This window comes from Aspergillus brunneoviolaceus, assembly GCF_003184695.1.
Source record: "Aspergillus brunneoviolaceus CBS 621.78 unplaced genomic scaffold BO95scaffold_62, whole genome shotgun sequence".
NCBI classification, from domain to species: Eukaryota; Fungi; Ascomycota; class Eurotiomycetes; order Eurotiales; family Aspergillaceae; genus Aspergillus; species Aspergillus brunneoviolaceus.
The window spans coordinates 147,595-162,235 of record NW_020290792.1 but is presented as its reverse complement, the minus strand read 5'-3'; the positions used below and the strand labels follow the sequence as shown (position 1 = coordinate 162,235).

General features: G+C 52.8%; 7 protein-coding genes and 2 non-coding genes across 9 annotated transcripts; 3 read left to right on the top strand and 6 right to left on the bottom strand.

The window, feature by feature from the left end:
* Nucleotides 1–650: 650 nt before the first annotated feature.
* cyp1 (putative peptidyl prolyl cis-trans isomerase (CypC)) lies at nucleotides 651–1,658 on the bottom strand. Its single transcript, XM_025591859.1, has 3 exons — nucleotides 1,564–1,658; nucleotides 1,469–1,510; nucleotides 651–1,393 (listed from the first exon to the last, which is right to left on the bottom strand). Exons 1-3 carry the CDS (start codon nucleotides 1,594–1,596, stop codon nucleotides 980–982), a joined length of 489 nt encoding a protein of 162 aa, XP_025439227.1. The 5' UTR covers nucleotides 1,597–1,658; the 3' UTR covers nucleotides 651–979.
* A 98-nt stretch (nucleotides 1,659–1,756) lies between these two features.
* Nucleotides 1,757–3,952, top strand: BO95DRAFT_445810 (aspartic endopeptidase). Its single transcript, XM_025587234.1, has one exon. It carries the CDS (start codon nucleotides 1,885–1,887, stop codon nucleotides 3,751–3,753), a length of 1,869 nt encoding a protein of 622 aa, XP_025439226.1. The 5' UTR covers nucleotides 1,757–1,884; the 3' UTR covers nucleotides 3,754–3,952.
* BO95DRAFT_445809 (3' exoribonuclease family protein) lies at nucleotides 3,953–5,262 on the bottom strand. Its single transcript, XM_025587233.1, has one exon. The coding sequence runs from the start codon at nucleotides 5,118–5,120 to the stop codon at nucleotides 3,966–3,968; it is 1,155 nt and encodes a 384-aa protein (XP_025439225.1). The 5' UTR covers nucleotides 5,121–5,262; the 3' UTR covers nucleotides 3,953–3,965.
* A 437-nt stretch (nucleotides 5,263–5,699) lies between these two features.
* Nucleotides 5,700–5,791, bottom strand: BO95DRAFT_t242. Its single transcript has one exon. It is a non-coding gene; the product is annotated as a tRNA-OTHER (tRNA).
* A 387-nt stretch (nucleotides 5,792–6,178) lies between these two features.
* On the bottom strand, nucleotides 6,179–6,250 carry BO95DRAFT_t241. Its single transcript has one exon. It is a non-coding gene; the product is annotated as a tRNA-OTHER (tRNA).
* A 70-nt stretch (nucleotides 6,251–6,320) lies between these two features.
* BO95DRAFT_230585 (uncharacterized protein) lies at nucleotides 6,321–6,861 on the top strand. Its single transcript, XM_025581271.1, has one exon. It carries the CDS (start codon nucleotides 6,426–6,428, stop codon nucleotides 6,711–6,713), a length of 288 nt encoding a protein of 95 aa, XP_025439224.1. The 5' UTR covers nucleotides 6,321–6,425; the 3' UTR covers nucleotides 6,714–6,861.
* Nucleotides 6,862–7,527: 666 nt separating this feature from the next.
* BO95DRAFT_445807 (GNAT family N-acetyltransferase) lies at nucleotides 7,528–9,067 on the bottom strand. The gene has a single exon (XM_025587232.1). It carries the CDS (start codon nucleotides 8,945–8,947, stop codon nucleotides 7,784–7,786), a length of 1,164 nt encoding a protein of 387 aa, XP_025439223.1. The 5' UTR covers nucleotides 8,948–9,067; the 3' UTR covers nucleotides 7,528–7,783.
* A 563-nt stretch (nucleotides 9,068–9,630) lies between these two features.
* On the top strand, nucleotides 9,631–11,309 carry BO95DRAFT_230551 (SGF11 family protein). The gene is made up of 3 exons (XM_025581269.1): nucleotides 9,631–9,786; nucleotides 9,993–10,076; nucleotides 10,171–11,309. The coding sequence occupies exons 2-3, from the start codon at nucleotides 10,011–10,013 to the stop codon at nucleotides 11,095–11,097; spliced, it is 993 nt and encodes a 330-aa protein (XP_025439222.1). The 5' UTR covers nucleotides 9,631–9,786; nucleotides 9,993–10,010; the 3' UTR covers nucleotides 11,098–11,309.
* Nucleotides 11,310–11,918: 609 nt separating this feature from the next.
* Nucleotides 11,919–14,590, bottom strand: BO95DRAFT_230562 (putative MFS drug efflux pump). The gene is made up of 8 exons (XM_025581270.1): nucleotides 14,087–14,590; nucleotides 13,934–14,012; nucleotides 13,819–13,877; nucleotides 13,606–13,762; nucleotides 13,167–13,546; nucleotides 12,732–13,104; nucleotides 12,543–12,673; nucleotides 11,919–12,355 (listed from the first exon to the last, which is right to left on the bottom strand). Exons 1-8 carry the CDS (start codon nucleotides 14,240–14,242, stop codon nucleotides 11,942–11,944), a joined length of 1,749 nt encoding a protein of 582 aa, XP_025439221.1. The 5' UTR covers nucleotides 14,243–14,590; the 3' UTR covers nucleotides 11,919–11,941.
* Between the last annotated feature and the right edge of the window lie 51 nt (nucleotides 14,591–14,641).

Here is a 14,641-nt window from a genome sequence, read left to right as displayed (position 1 = left end):
GCTCTAGGTGTCCATGGTGACATTTGCAAAAAATGATACAAGTGCATCGAGTACCTCGGTGATCTGTATTTGTCTAGAGAAAGTGAGTTATTGCGTGCTTAAGAATAATCTTCACCAGCTATTCTGTTAATACAAGACAAAGACAAGGAGCTATGATGAATGGATAGGTAATGCTGGAGCTGTAATTTGCATTCGACACAAAACACAGCGCTATAGATCAAGCTCTGTACTCCTGGAAATCCAGCCAAGCTTTGCTCATCCCCATAGAGTCCTTTCAGAGCTAGCTAAAAGTTCATTTCTACTACATAGTACTTCGTATAGCAGAGGAGCTATGCGTTGTTGAATCATACATGGAATACATGTGCCTTAGGCTGCGAGTCAAAGCACTACTCCTGATACGGTTAGGCGGCATCTGGGAGAACCGCTTAAGGAGCAATTCTCCCACAACCTCAGGTTTCTTTCTTCTTCACACCACTCCTAGTGCTCTGCACAGGCTTACTGCTGTCTCAATCGTAGCAGTATGTCGTCCGCGGACAAGCCTTCACTGGTCCTTGTCTTATTAGGAGTGGTAGAAAGAATCTTCACTCTGTATCTGCTGCTCTGGATGGTAACATCTGATGGAAGCGGTTCGTTTTGTAGTGATACATTCCACTCATCTAAAATCATCTGTCTGTCTGCGAACTACATGAGTGTACCTTCTCTCCTTCGCAGATAGCAAGCTGTAGCTTCTGTACCTCAACAATTGAGCCATGTATCGCCGTGATGGCACCGAAATATGGCTGTCAGTGCTGTGCGTGACGCCGCCAATAGCGTGGTTACCGGCGCCAGGATGTTTCTCAAGCTCTGGTCATCCTGACCTCCATATGGCCCGACGACTGTCCTGTGTTCCACTGGCAGGAAGTAGACATTGCTGGGATGTGTCAATGGAGCTCTTTGGTCCAATCTGCCTCGCAGTATTCAATGTTCCCCCATAACGATCTCATTCGTCCGTGCCTTCTTCCACGACCCTGGCGCGGATGATCTTGACCTCGTCCATCGGTCTATCCTCGCCATTCGTCTTCACGAGACCCATGCGCTGGATCACCCTCATGCCGCTCTTGACGCGGCCGAAGATAGTGTGCTTTCCATCCAGCCACGGCGTCGGTGCCAGCGTGACGAAGAACTGGCTGCCATTGGTGTTGGGACCGCTGTTCGCCATGCTCAGGATGCCAGCTCCGGTATGCTTCAGGTTGGGGTTGATCTCGTCCTCGAATTTCTCGCCGTAGATGGAGCTTCCTCCTCTTCCAGTTCCGGTAGGGTCACCAGTCTGAACCATGAAGTTGGGGATGATGCGGTGGAAAATGACGTCGTTGTAGTATCCTCGTTGCGCAAGGGTTGCGAAGTTCTTACACGTCTAGATGATATGGCATGAGTCAGCTCAGAAGAACCTTGAAGTGTGCGTAGTGAGCTTAGTCTTTCTGTGACTGACCTTGGGCGCATGCGCATTGTAGAGCTCGACAGTGAACGAGCCCTGGGACCTGTTAGCAGCTTGAACTTTCTGGAAAAGCTTCGCCATAGACATACCATGCTCGTATCAAATGCTACATCAGTGGCCATTGTGAGAGACAAGCTAGCACTCGAGTACTGATATGCGAATTTTTGGAGGGGAAGGATGGGACATGCAAAGGTGGAGTGCGGCGGGAAAGTGAAGATTGGGCCTTGGCGTTGCATATTCACGCGGAACAATGACCGCATCCCAAGATACTGGTAAACACACTGCTTCAACAGCTATGGCCTGAGCACTTTCTGCCCCAACTTTCAGAACAACCATTTCGCCCCCCTCACATAGGCAGCATATATCATAGCTCAGCCATCTCACCCCTGCTCCAGGCCTCCGCAGCCACCATGGACGACGTCAGCCCTTTCGCGGAGATCCTGGGCCAGGTCATCTATCAGTTTACCCTCATCAAGCCTCTTCTCCCAACCTACGGCCACCTCCTCCTCTCCGCGATCTTTCCTATCTATATCGGCGCGCATGCATCGTTAGCGAAACCGCCATCGGCCACAAAACCCCCCAAGAAAACACAAGACTCCGAGTACGAATCGGATGACGATGAGTCGGAGGAGGACAACAAAAGCAACGGCCACAAGATGGAGGGTCTGGCACCAAGCGACGCCTTGATGTTCCCTCTCACAGCCGGACTCACACTCGGAGGACTGTATCTGTTCATTAAATACAAAGGGGCTGAGACGCTGAACAAGATCCTTGGTTACTACTTCTCGCAGATGGGGCTCTTCTTCGCCATAGCGTTCTTGAAAGACTTTCTCTCTGTCGTCAGATCCTTCGTCTTTCCAAGGAGATACAGCTCTGCTGGCCGAACCTGGAAACAGAAACCCTCCGAGAAGGCTTTCATCGCCGCCAAAGACGACCCAAACAATCCTCAATCGGCAGACAGTCGGCGTTCTCCTCTCCCCGGCGTCTTCAGCCGAATTCCACTCCCTGGTCTTGTACGTACTGCGATCTGGAAACTTCGCAGCACGCTATACTGGCGGGCCAAGCTTCGCGTTCATGTGCATCGACTTGTGCGTGGTGAAGTCTGGCTGGATATGCTGGATCTCCTCAGTACCCTCCTGGCGTTGCCCGCGATCGGCTACTTCACCTTCGTCACCAAGCCATGGTGGCTGACCAACTTCTTGGGCTTCAGCTTCTGTTACGGTACCTTGCAGTTCATGTCTCCGTCGACCTTCGTGACCGGATCGCTCATCCTGGGATCCCTGTTCTTCTACGACATCTACTTCGTCTACTTCACCCCGCTGATGGTGACAGTCGCCAAGAAACTCGATGTGCCCATCAAGCTTCTTTTCCCGCGGCCTCCGGTCTCTGGCGAAGCTCCGGACACCGTGTCGCTGGCTATGTTGGGCTTGGGCGACATTATTATCCCGGGTATGATGGTGGGGCTGGCCCTGCGCTTTGACCTCTACCTCTACTACAAGCGGAAGGGCTTGCAGAAGGCTCGGGCGGAGGGCAACGGAGTGGAATTCATCAAGCCCATATATCAATCCGCCACTGGAGGCTGGGGAGAGCGTTTCTGGACGCGGTCTGTGGCACCGAAGGAGCCTGAATTGCAGCCCCCATACCACGATGCTCGGTCTTTCCCCAAGACGTACTTCAAGGCCAGTGTTGTCGGATACTTAGTGGGGATGATCGCGACGCTGGTGGTGATGCAGATCTTTGATCATCCTCAGCCCGCTCTCTTGTACCTTGTCCCCGGGGTCCTGATCTCTTTGTGGGGCACTGCCTTGGTTAGAAATGAGATCGGTGAGATGTGGGAGTTCAGCGAGGAGGACGAGGATGATGAGGAGAGCGACGAGAAATCAGAGGACAAGAAGGAGCATCCCGAACGCCAAGAAAATCTGGGCTTCTTTTCTCGCATTCTCTCCTATTGCAAGAACTCCGATAGCGGCCGTGCTGAGACATCCGAAGATAAGGACAAGAAGGCGGAAGGTGATGATGCTGATGATGACGATGGTAAAGACTCCAACACATCCAGTGACAAAGAAGAGGAGGCCAAAGACTTCGAATTGTTCACAGTCTCCCTCTTTCATCCCAACAAGGCGAAGAAAGCTCTCAAACCAAAGAGTCCCGCGCCCAGCAGTAAGTCGAGTGCGGCGGACGAAGAGAACTGGTCGGTTGTGGGCGCAGAGGGTGACAGTGAGCCTCCGACCAAGCGTCGTCGGCGAAGTCCTCGCCATGCAGGCGCAACCAGTCCTTGAAAGAATCGCTGAATCAGATGCATTGTTGGAGTTGCGCACTCGTTACGTTTTAGGTTGCTGGTGCTTGTTGACTTACCTTACAATAGTAAATCACTGACCACGAGGGAATGAGAAGAAAGCAATAGGAAAAGAGATGACAACGAATCTGGTATCATTTACTGTAACACTAGCTATTTTCACGCAAGTTAGAAGAATAAAAGGACGAAGAAATCTCAACACTGCTCCAAGATCAGCTTCAGACTCTCCCATCTCTCCGCCGCAGTATCCACCAACTGCTTCAACTCCCTCCCATCCACCGCCCACCCACCATTCTTCTCCATCTTAACAATCACTGTCTTCCCCATCTCCCGATCCACCACCAAACACACGCGCTCCTGACTCAACCCCTCCTCATACCCATCAGGATCCGCCAAGATCCACCGCCGCTGCATACCCCTCCGCTGATCCTCCTCAATCTTCTTCTCCTCCTCCGCATCCGGCACAATCACCGCCCTCCACCCCGCCGCGGCATCCGCCTCAAACACACAGAACGAGCTGGCGATTGGCAACCCCCGCAACGACAGCCTCGTCGCCTCTGCCACTGCCTCGGAGCACACGACCATCTCATTATCAGCATCCCACCACGCGCGCGGCAGCCGGGTATCCCGCAACGCCGCCAGGACCGCCGCCCACGCCGCGTCAAACGCATTCCCCGCCAGCGAGATGATCATGATATCGATATACAGGACCCAGAACGCCTTGATCTCTTTCCCGTCGTTCTTCTTCTTCCGCCCTTCGTCCTCCTCCGCATCAACATCCATATCCCCATCCCCTCCAAACGAAGGCACCTGATACCAAACCCGCAGATCCTCCGCCCGCACCAACCGGGTACTGTGCAACAGCCCCAGAATCTGATGGGAGAGGGACTGCGCGAGGGCCGAGGGCGGCGCGCCCGGCACGAACCCCGGCGCGCAGCCGGTGCTCAGCGAGAGGTTCGGCACCAGGAGGTTGAGGTCTTGGATGTGGGATTCGTCGGCGTCGGCGTCGGCGTCATTCTTGGTGGTCGTCGCACGTTTGTGAGCGCCGGACGAAGCGTGCGACACGCTCCACGAGGCGATGTCGCTCGTGGGGAGGAGTTCGGCGCGCACGCCGCAGACGGCGGTGGTGTCGCCGACGCGGACGACGGCGCTGCCGTTCGTGTGGGTGAGGGAGCCCGTGTTGGCGGAGGTGGGGCGGAACTGCGCGGGCTGGCGGCCGTTGGCGCGGAGGGAGGGTTGGTTGCTGGACGCGGGCGGGGAGAGGTGCGCGAGGAGGTAGGCGTGAGGTTGGAGGCGGGCGAATTGCGAGGGGGGGAGGGTCAGGGCTGGGGGCGGCGCTGAGGAGGCCATGATTGCGTTTTGAGGATGGTGGAGAGACTCGTTTCGTTGTTGATGCAATGCTGTGTTGGTAGCTTTCAAGATTGTATAGAGGGATTGGGAAGAGATGATGCGCTGGTTTGAACAACTCTTTGATTGTATGAAGGAAGGTTCGTAGGTTGGTTTGTCGGTGGATTCAAACTGCGTTGCATTTTTCGGCGGCAGAATTGTGGGGTTATCTTTGGGCGGTGAAGGGGGGAGCTCTAGTAGCCCAGCTGCTTAGCGTGTTAGAGCACTAGTCTGTATACCATAGATCGAGATCTAGCTGCTGCGATAGCCTATCTGTCGTCCAAGCAGTTTAAGGTGTTTCTTTACTCTATTGAGTCTAGAATATCTTGCTCGTGGATTTAAGCTGTTGGAACACATGTAGTTTGTCATTGCCATGAAGTAGCTTGATTGAGCGGATCGATCCCTATGAGTTTACCAAAACACAATAGTGCTAAGTACTATATCTACTCTTGATCTCGCTATACCATACTTCTTCGCAGCATCCAAGTACGCCCTTTCAGGCGGCGAGTGCAGGGGGAAAAAAGAAACCGCAGAAAAGAACATACCCGGGGCTGGGATTCGAACCCAGGCCTGTAATGGTGCGGATGGGTTTACCCCGAACGCAACTGCCGTGCTGACCGCTACACCACCCCGGGTCTCGTCGGCAGTACACGGCCAGTTCTTGACAACATGCTCCGCAGGTGTAAGTCAAGTGGCTGCAAAAATCGTGCGCAGCAGGCCCTGGCAAAGACACAATATACTGATATTGTGTCGATTGCGACTAAGCCGTTCACTCAATACGAGACCGAGCGTTTCGGACCCTGATTGCGCCTTATGTAGACCCCAAAGAGTTACCACGCGTATTCCACCGTTTCCTCCTTCCTCCCCAATATCCACATTGTAAGTATCGTCACTCCGAGGCAGGAGCGTTGGCGCAAGTGCAAGTGCAAGGATAGGATTTCGATGGTCATCTTTGAGCGTTGAGGGCTTCGCACGCGGATTGATGGAGAAGAGAAAGCTGAAAAGATGCACAAAGACAAGCTTGCCGAGGCTGGGATTCGAACCCAGATCTCCTCTCATGGCGAGAGGCGTGTTACCAGTTACACCACCACGGCGATTGTGAGCCGGCTGCCGAGGCTGGCAGCCTAGGTCGGTCCCACGCCTAGACAGCGCTTGCTCTCGAGCGCGGACTCGTTTCAGGCGAGATCTGCAGAGAAGCCACGATGTTCGCCCCGGCTGCGTGGTTACCGGTTTAGTGAGGGGCTAGCAATAAGCGACACTGACCTGGCTATGTTCTGCGCTCCTTCCTGCGATTCAAAACTGCGTGGTTGTCTGACAGAAAATACGGTTGTTCTGGGAAGCTGCGAAGGACACAGAAGGCAAAAAAGCGCCGCTACTGGGACTCGACCAGATCTCGCCGAAGGTAGCGGCGCGTCCTACCATTGCACTACACCGGTGATTGTTGGTGTAGTGCTATCCTTCTTAACCTATACCGTGGCAGGCGTACGATTTCATGCAACCATGAGAAGAAAAGGAAGCCTGCCAGGCACTGGAAAAGAAATTCAGGGGGTTCTCTAACATGAACCTCTGGAGTTAACATGTTTTCCGATTACCCGTACCCCCCAGGTGTCGATCAAGTAGAAAGCCAGTAGTAGGCGTGCTGATAAAAGCGACGGCGGAAGTAGAGAAAAGGAGATTGCCAAGGCTGGGATTCGAACGGATCACCCGTGGCCTCCCTGGCCTGATGTGTATTCACTCATTACAACACACTGGCTGGTTGTTACCGGTATGACGTGTCTCTTCATCGTCTGCTGCCCAGGGGTAGCAGTGGATGCACTTTGAGCGGTAAGTCAATTTCGAAGTGAGTGTTAGTGTTCATGATAGAAGTTCAAGGCGCGTATGAAGCTTTCTAGATTCGATGTCTTGGCGTTCATGATGAGAGGTTGATGTAGGAAGAGTTATGTTGTAGGGAGAGATCAGAGAGCGATGAAATATTTTGAACATGGCGTGAATTTCGTGGGCGGGGCGGGGGGCGGGACGCCGCGCTCTTTTATATAGACGATGGTGGGTCTGGACTGTGCAGTCCACCGTAGAGAAATAATAGGCTGTGAATTGTTGTGGGTTCCAGTGGGTTGTGGAACACCAACACGAATTAGTAACTGTCTGCCACAGCCGAGGATCACATTCACCATGTCTATCGCTCACAGAGGTGTGTGTAGCTGCTTTAAGGTAGTATGTTTCCTATGATTCACAGCTACCAGGGATACACTATCTTCTCGGCATACTCGGTCGAGACACATATTCACATTAGTGACGGAGATCTATTGGGAAATACTTATGCTAATGACAGGCCTGACATGAATCTGAGAGCCTAATGTATCTAGCCTTGGGTCTATTTCAAATTATTCTTCTAAAACAAATCACTTCAGGTAATATAAATGCTCGTAGTGAAGTACTCCAATATATGAATGAAAGATGATTGCGAAATTCTAACAAGTACAGCACAGGTAGAAGATGTGTGTTCTATAAAGTGTATGATGTAGGTAGCAAACAGGGTATCCATGGTAATTCAAAACAACATGCCCAAACGATGCAACGCGTGACGGGACTTTGACATCACGATGATAAAAAACTGAGGCGATAGCAGACTAACGTTTTGCGTGATCCTCTTCAGCTTTGCGCTTCCTATTGAGGCTATCGTCGGCTTCGGAAAGCTTGGATTCCGAATCCAAGATTGGCTGCACTCCATGGTCCTCCTGTTCGTCTTCTGCCTCGACCTTCTCCCAGTCTTCATCGTCGTCTTCATTGACAGACTTGTGCTTCGGATTAATAGATGGTAGACTGTTCCGAACCTGGGTTTCCACATGCACGTGCTCGTCATCGTTCCACTGCAGGATGAGTTTGACGATTCTGGCCCCAGAGGGTCTCAGGCGGCGGTAGTAATTTTCAACAACGCCGTCCTCTAATTGGAAGCCACGCGCAAGGTACCATTTCAGACCGTCTTCATTGGCTTCGTGCACGTGTGCCGTGACAGTGCGAATGTTGTAATGTCTCACCAGGTCGGAGACTTGAGGTGGAGCTTCTAGATTCGAGGACGCAGAGGGAAGCGAGGAAGTATATAGTAGCGAGTTGAGCAGTGAGGCTGCAACTCCACACCCTCGATACGGAGAAAGAAGGTGAAGTGTCTGGATGTAGAGGTTGGTCGGTTCTTGCTGCTGGGAGTGGTGACGTGCCTGCAGAAATTCTGCGGCAGTGGAAGGCAGTCGCTCCAGCCGACAGCGAATCCCCCCGATGACTTTATCGGTACCAGTTGTTGGTGCCTTGAGATTGGTCGACGAAGAAGGTGCGGTCGATGCGGGCGCTGCGGCCACCGGGTGGTCATGGTAAATGGCCACGCGGGACAGCGACGCGATCACGGGGTCAGTGACCGTGGCTGTGTAAAATGAGTTCGGGTAGCGAATGGGCAGCAGCAACCCCGTGATCCGAGTCAGGGAGGGTATGTGAGCCGTACTCACGACTTCGACCGTGACGTGCGGGTGCGGAGTGGGGTGGCCTGATGCTATGCGCTGGGTGTACGCGGTCGGCTCGAAGGGCGTGTCTGTGGAAGAAGGGGCCTGCACTCTGGAGGGCAAGTTGAGTGAAAATGGATTCGATGAAGAGGACGAAGATAGACGGGCTGCTGGGTATACCGGCGGTCGAGCTTGCGCGGGTTTGGAGGAAGAAAATGTCGACACTGAAGCCTGAGGGGCAGACAAAGGTGGAGAGGTAGGCGCTTTGGATTGATGCGCCTTTGCGAAGAATTGGTATGCCATGTCTGGCAAGAAATGAGCTGCTACAAGCAGCACGAGTTAAAGAGTAAGGATCAACAGCTGTTTATAGCAGCATAGGGCTATATGATCGCTCAAAGAATAGACGAGAGAACGAGCAGAGACGTAGGAGGGGAAGGACGCCAGAAGAGGGGAAACGCGCGATTCAAAGCGGTGGACGAGGAAAACGCGGAGATGCGATAAGATAAGATCGGGCGGTCGGACCGGGCTGGATGAGGCAAAGGCCAGCGCCGAAAGAGCCTCTCTCTTCACGGCCCCCCCTCAAATCCAGGATTGCCCCCTGGTGTTGCGCCTGTCGCTTGTTCTTTGGTCTTTTCTTGGCCTGTTCTCCCCTTCGACTAGCTTCTTTGCTATATATATGATTATATTCTCAGGTATCCAGGTGAGTGGACACTCCATGTTGGGATGACGGGCGTAGCGCGCAGTCCGCTGATTCTCCCTACCGTGCGCAGGCAGTTTCCCACCTCCAGTTAATAAACGCCCGTCACCACTGAAAGTCAAATGGACAATACCTATCCTCCTTTTCACGTGTTACTCTTTTGAATCGACTGGTATCTCTATAGACCTACCCTCCTCTACGGCTTCGTCGGATTCGACCAACACACACTTGACTGTCTATTACGACATCATCCCAATCGATCCGCATCCGTCGCCGACCAAAGAACTCCGAATCAAACTTGCTTGGACAGTACATACAACCTACATGAAGCTATAACATCGAAGCTCTTGGGGCTCTATCTTGCACAAAGACGGACTTCGCCATACTGGCCGACCTTTAGGGAGAGCCAACCGCACAATTTGGAGTAGGATACGTTGGTATCAAGGTACGTTCGGACTGTGGCTTTCGCATGACGGTCACCCTTGACAGAGCGTTATGGGAACGTTCTTATTCTCACAAGCAATTTGCTTGCGAGAGAAGTTAGTATCGACCGGCGCACTTTTGACGGTCGCCGCTGCTATTGTTTTCGTGTTCTTCTTTCATGTAGCTCACTCTTTGAGGCTATGCTGTTTCTAACGATCGGCACTTCAGAACACACAAATTACAACGATGGGCGAGTCAAGCGGGGCTGAGGAACGGGGATCCTCTTTCCCTCCAGGGACGATAGCGAAACTAGTAAGCACCGCAAGCATAATGAATCACGCTTTATTCGCGCAGATCTATTGTCCACTAGTTGCGCCCCATTCTACACAGTGCTAATACAGTGCAGACCTGCGAAATCCTTAATGACACATTCTACAACATCATCCATGACATAGTCGCCAAAGTACACCGCGATGAGAAGGTTTCCCGCATGCGTTCCGCGGTCGTTGCTGCGCGACAGAAGGCAGATGAGGAGGCGACCAGGCGTCGCGAAGAAAGCGGAAAACCGGCCAGCGCGTTCAAGCCTGGCGATCTCGATTTCGAGGAACTCAAGGACATTCGCGTGGAAACCGACGGGGCCATCTTCGACGAGGGCAAGGTCTACTTGAAGGGCAACCCTCTACAAACCACCAAGGATATCATCTGTCCTGATTGCCGGCTGCCGCGCCTCTTGTACCCTGTGACAGGCGTCGGGGCTCGTGCCCCTCCCGACCCGTACCGCGAGTACTGCCAGAAGCAGCCGACGATCAGCAAACCTGGCCACGACGTCAACGGGAACCCATTCGTGACGGACAAGGTAAAACCTCAGAAGAAGAAGCAAGTCACCACCTCAAATACCCCCGGATCGAGCCCACCCACCACCCCCGACGGCTCCTTCAAGCAGGCTGTACCGGAAAGAATATCGTTCCCAACGGTGAAGTGTCCGAACTGCCCAAGATACTTTGTCGTGACCCGCGTGGCGCAGCATCTGGACCGCTGCTTGGGCATCTCCGGCCGACCACTGGGTGGCCGCAACAAGACCCCCTTGGAGAACAATAGCAACGGCAGCAGCACGCCCGCCTCCGCTCCGCCCAAACGCCCCCTGATCGACGACGATGGCCCGCCGACCATGAACAAGAAGAAGAAACTCGGTGCTCCCAAGAAGCTGGCGGGGAAGAAGCCCACCCCTCCCAGCAGCAAGCTCAAGAACGGATTAACACCGGACATGGCCGCTGCAGATGATGCATTTGGTGAGCCCGATATTAAAAGCGAAGCCAACGGGGACAATTCCTGACAGGAACTCGGGGTTTCACCTTTCTTTTGCTCTATGTCTTATAATCCCAATCCCTGTTGTTCATTTAACCACCCCCACCCCCTCGATTTCTCCACCACTTTCACCACACATACCTCCCTTATACTCTTTACTTTGCCTTTGCCCCCACCCCCCAACCCCTCATACCTGGTAAAATTCCTTTCTGCATCGCAAAAAGAAACCTCGAGACATTTGGACATAACAGTCTCCATTTGCCATAACGAAACCAACTCATCACTATTCTTTTTGACGTAAATACCCGGCATTGTGAAAGGCGTCAATAGGCGGGAAAGAAACCTACTACTTCAGGACCATCGAGTTCACTCGCCCAAGAAGAAAAGGAAAAAGTCTCTGGGACATGGTCGGCGCTGCCCTTATTCTTCTTTGCTGGATTCTCTCTCTTTACTTATTCTTCATTTTTTCTTTGTTTGTTTTGTTCTTTTCCGTCCGGGTCACCTTCTGAAATGTTATTGGGTGTTTGTTTTCCCTCATTCTTGTCGGACTTTGTGGATAGATGATCTTGCTCATTGCAACAACTTTGTATTGTACAATAAATGTCTTGGTGCGCCGGATTTTGGAGGAATCCCATGCTCCCGCGGTTGAGAATTGGGAATATACATCTTTGTCCTGCTTGTGGTTCTCTTATTTTCTCCGGCAATGCTGTATGTTTATGTACAGAGTTGAACCAATCTCAAACCAAGCAAGGGACCATCCACAACCTGACCATCATAGAAGCATCATGCGTCAATGTATCATTATCATAGGGCGGCATCTGCCCTAGCCCTACGCTTCTCTTCCTCCTGTAGACCGTCCCCCTCGTTGCGCATCAATGCATCACCACCGCCACATGATCGTTCATATACCGCCGCACATCCCCCAGGAAGCACGCCGCCAGGATCGCCACCCCGCCGAACCCGATGCTGGCATAGTACACCCACTTGTAGCTCTCTGCGAACGCTATCTGACCGGCCGTCACGACCGCCTCGTACGCCGCGGGGTTGCCGGCGATGCCGGGGATCGCGTCGAGCTCCTCGAGGAGCGACGCGCCCGTCAGCTGGATCGCTTCGGCGATGTACTGTGGGTTGGTGATGTTGAGCTGCGTCATCATGACGCCGCCGATGTAGTGCTCGGCGTTGGGCACGAACTTGGAGATGAAAATGTTGTAGTAGATCGTGTAGCCGATGCCGCCGCCGACGACGCGGATGGAGAGGGTGAGGGCGGAGATGGTGGCGATTAGGTCCTATGGAGGGAGGAGCGAGGTGTCAGTTGGGTTTAATCTGGGTTGTTGAAGGGGAATTTGGAGTGATCTGAAGGCGAGGCTATTCACAGGGCTGGCTGCGCGGTGGCATGATGCTGGGGTGGAAGAAGGGGGGATTGAGGGTTGGAGGAAGGGTGGGCAGAACGAGGGTTAGTTATGGCAATCTTACATCTGGACAGATGATGGTTGTCATGATGGATGCTGGAACGACGATGCCGCCGATTCCTAGGCCTGCAAGGACAAGAATACCCCATAATTGGTAGAGGTTGTCGACTCGGCCAATGGATAGGGCGCCGCAGCCTGATGGAGATTAGCGTTTATACAAAATTGCATTTTGGTTTTGTAGTCTAAGACTGACCTGCTGTCATAAGAACGCTGCTCAGGATCAGAAGCTCCTTGTTATGACCACGAAGCACACTCAGCAGCCATAGCACAATGCATGCACCGATCAGGATGGCAAAGCCGATGGGGATACTGCGAACACCCACGTCAACAGGATCGTGGCCGTAGACGTTGAACGACTGCGTAGGCCAGAACATGAGGACGGAGAAGAAGTTCGCTCCGGAAATGAAGGTGATGACTAGCGTCAAACCCAAGGTCCAGGGTTCTTGCTTCAAGCGACTTGGGAAGATGGGATATTTCGCGCCGTAGACTTCCCAGACTGCGAAGAGGACGAGGAGTATGAAACCGAGGATGAGCGGGACGAGGACATGAGCGGTTTTCCAGCTGTACTGTGAACGTAGAGACTGAGGTTAGAAAGACAGTGCGAAGGAATATCTCATGCTACGCTTACCATGTAACCACCCCATTGTAAGCCAGCCAAGAAGACGATGAGACCGGATATGCTGAGGAATCCGCCGACAAAGTCAATACGACAGATGACTTCTGCCTTGCTCAATCCCTCGGAGTTTACTCGAGGTGGTGGGAAGTAAAAGAGCGCTGTGGCCAGCAATCCGAATCCATTCCACGCTCCGCAGAATGCGCCGACGTATCTCCAGCTGCTGTGTGCTGCAATGAGCTGGGCCCAGAGCACCGAGGGACAGAATGGTAAGATGGTGAAGATCAATACCGCCACATATTTGCCCCTCTGTCGCGTTGGTGCCATTTCAGATGTCGCAGCCAGCGCAGTAAGTTCGTTGACACCTGCTCCTGCCCCTGCAATTGCCATGCCAGCTTCAAGTTGTTAGATATATTCCACAGTCTGAAGAGTGGCAACTCTCTGGTGAACGTACCAATAAATGTATTCATCGTGTTGGCTGTACTGCTCACGATCATACCAAGGCAGATGAGCGAGGCTCCAATGATGGCAACATATCGACGACCGATCAAATCCGACAGCGATCCGACGAAAGGACAGACGCCAGCGAGAGCAAGAAGATTTGCCAGGACCTATATGAATCTAGTCGGTAATGAACAATGCCTCAGAGATCGTGGTGTAGTCTTACAAACCAGACCCATCTATCTGCCCCACCGATCTCTTGATAAATATAAGGTGGGATACCCCCTAACCAAATGTTAGACCACTGACATCGCGTTGGATAGACATCAGCGCAGCCGTACCGAATAAGTAGACTGGAATCTGACTTCCAGTCCATAGGAACGCCATTGCGGTGAAACCCATGAATCGACGAAAGGTCATCTAAAAGTCGTCCAAGATCAGCAAGTTCTTGATCCAGCCAGTATTTGCTTCCTTTAGTTGAGAATTATACGCACTGGCACCTTCACTTCGCCTTCGATGTCCTCCTCGTTGGAGTCTCGTCCAGCCACCTCCCGGTGGCTAAAATCACTCGCTGCATTGTCATTGAAAGATGAATGTGCTGCTGTCTTTTCGTCGACGCCAGCTTGGCTGCGCTGGCCTGCGACGTCCATAGCGCTTAATGTAGATGGAAAGAGACTGGGGAGAACGGTTGACAATAACTAGGTCCAATACCGCGCGGCCAGTGGCGGAAATGCGTTACCGATGAGAATCTGGTCGGACAAAGCAAGGTGAACTCAATTTATATAAGTTATGGCTGCCCACATTGATCAACAGCCAGCACCGGGTCTCGACCCTTCAGATACCCGGTGGGTGTAGATAGCGGAAGTAGCAGCCGTCATGACTCCCTCGCACATCCTTTGGAGGGGAGATTGACAGGCGGAGATGCTACCCCTTTGGGTGACAACCGAGGAAGTTGACAAGTTTTGTAGTGGAGTTACACGGCCTGTACCAGTCCGGAGTGACCGCTTGGTTCCAATGAAAATGTTAGTCTCCTTCCTCCTCCAGAAAAA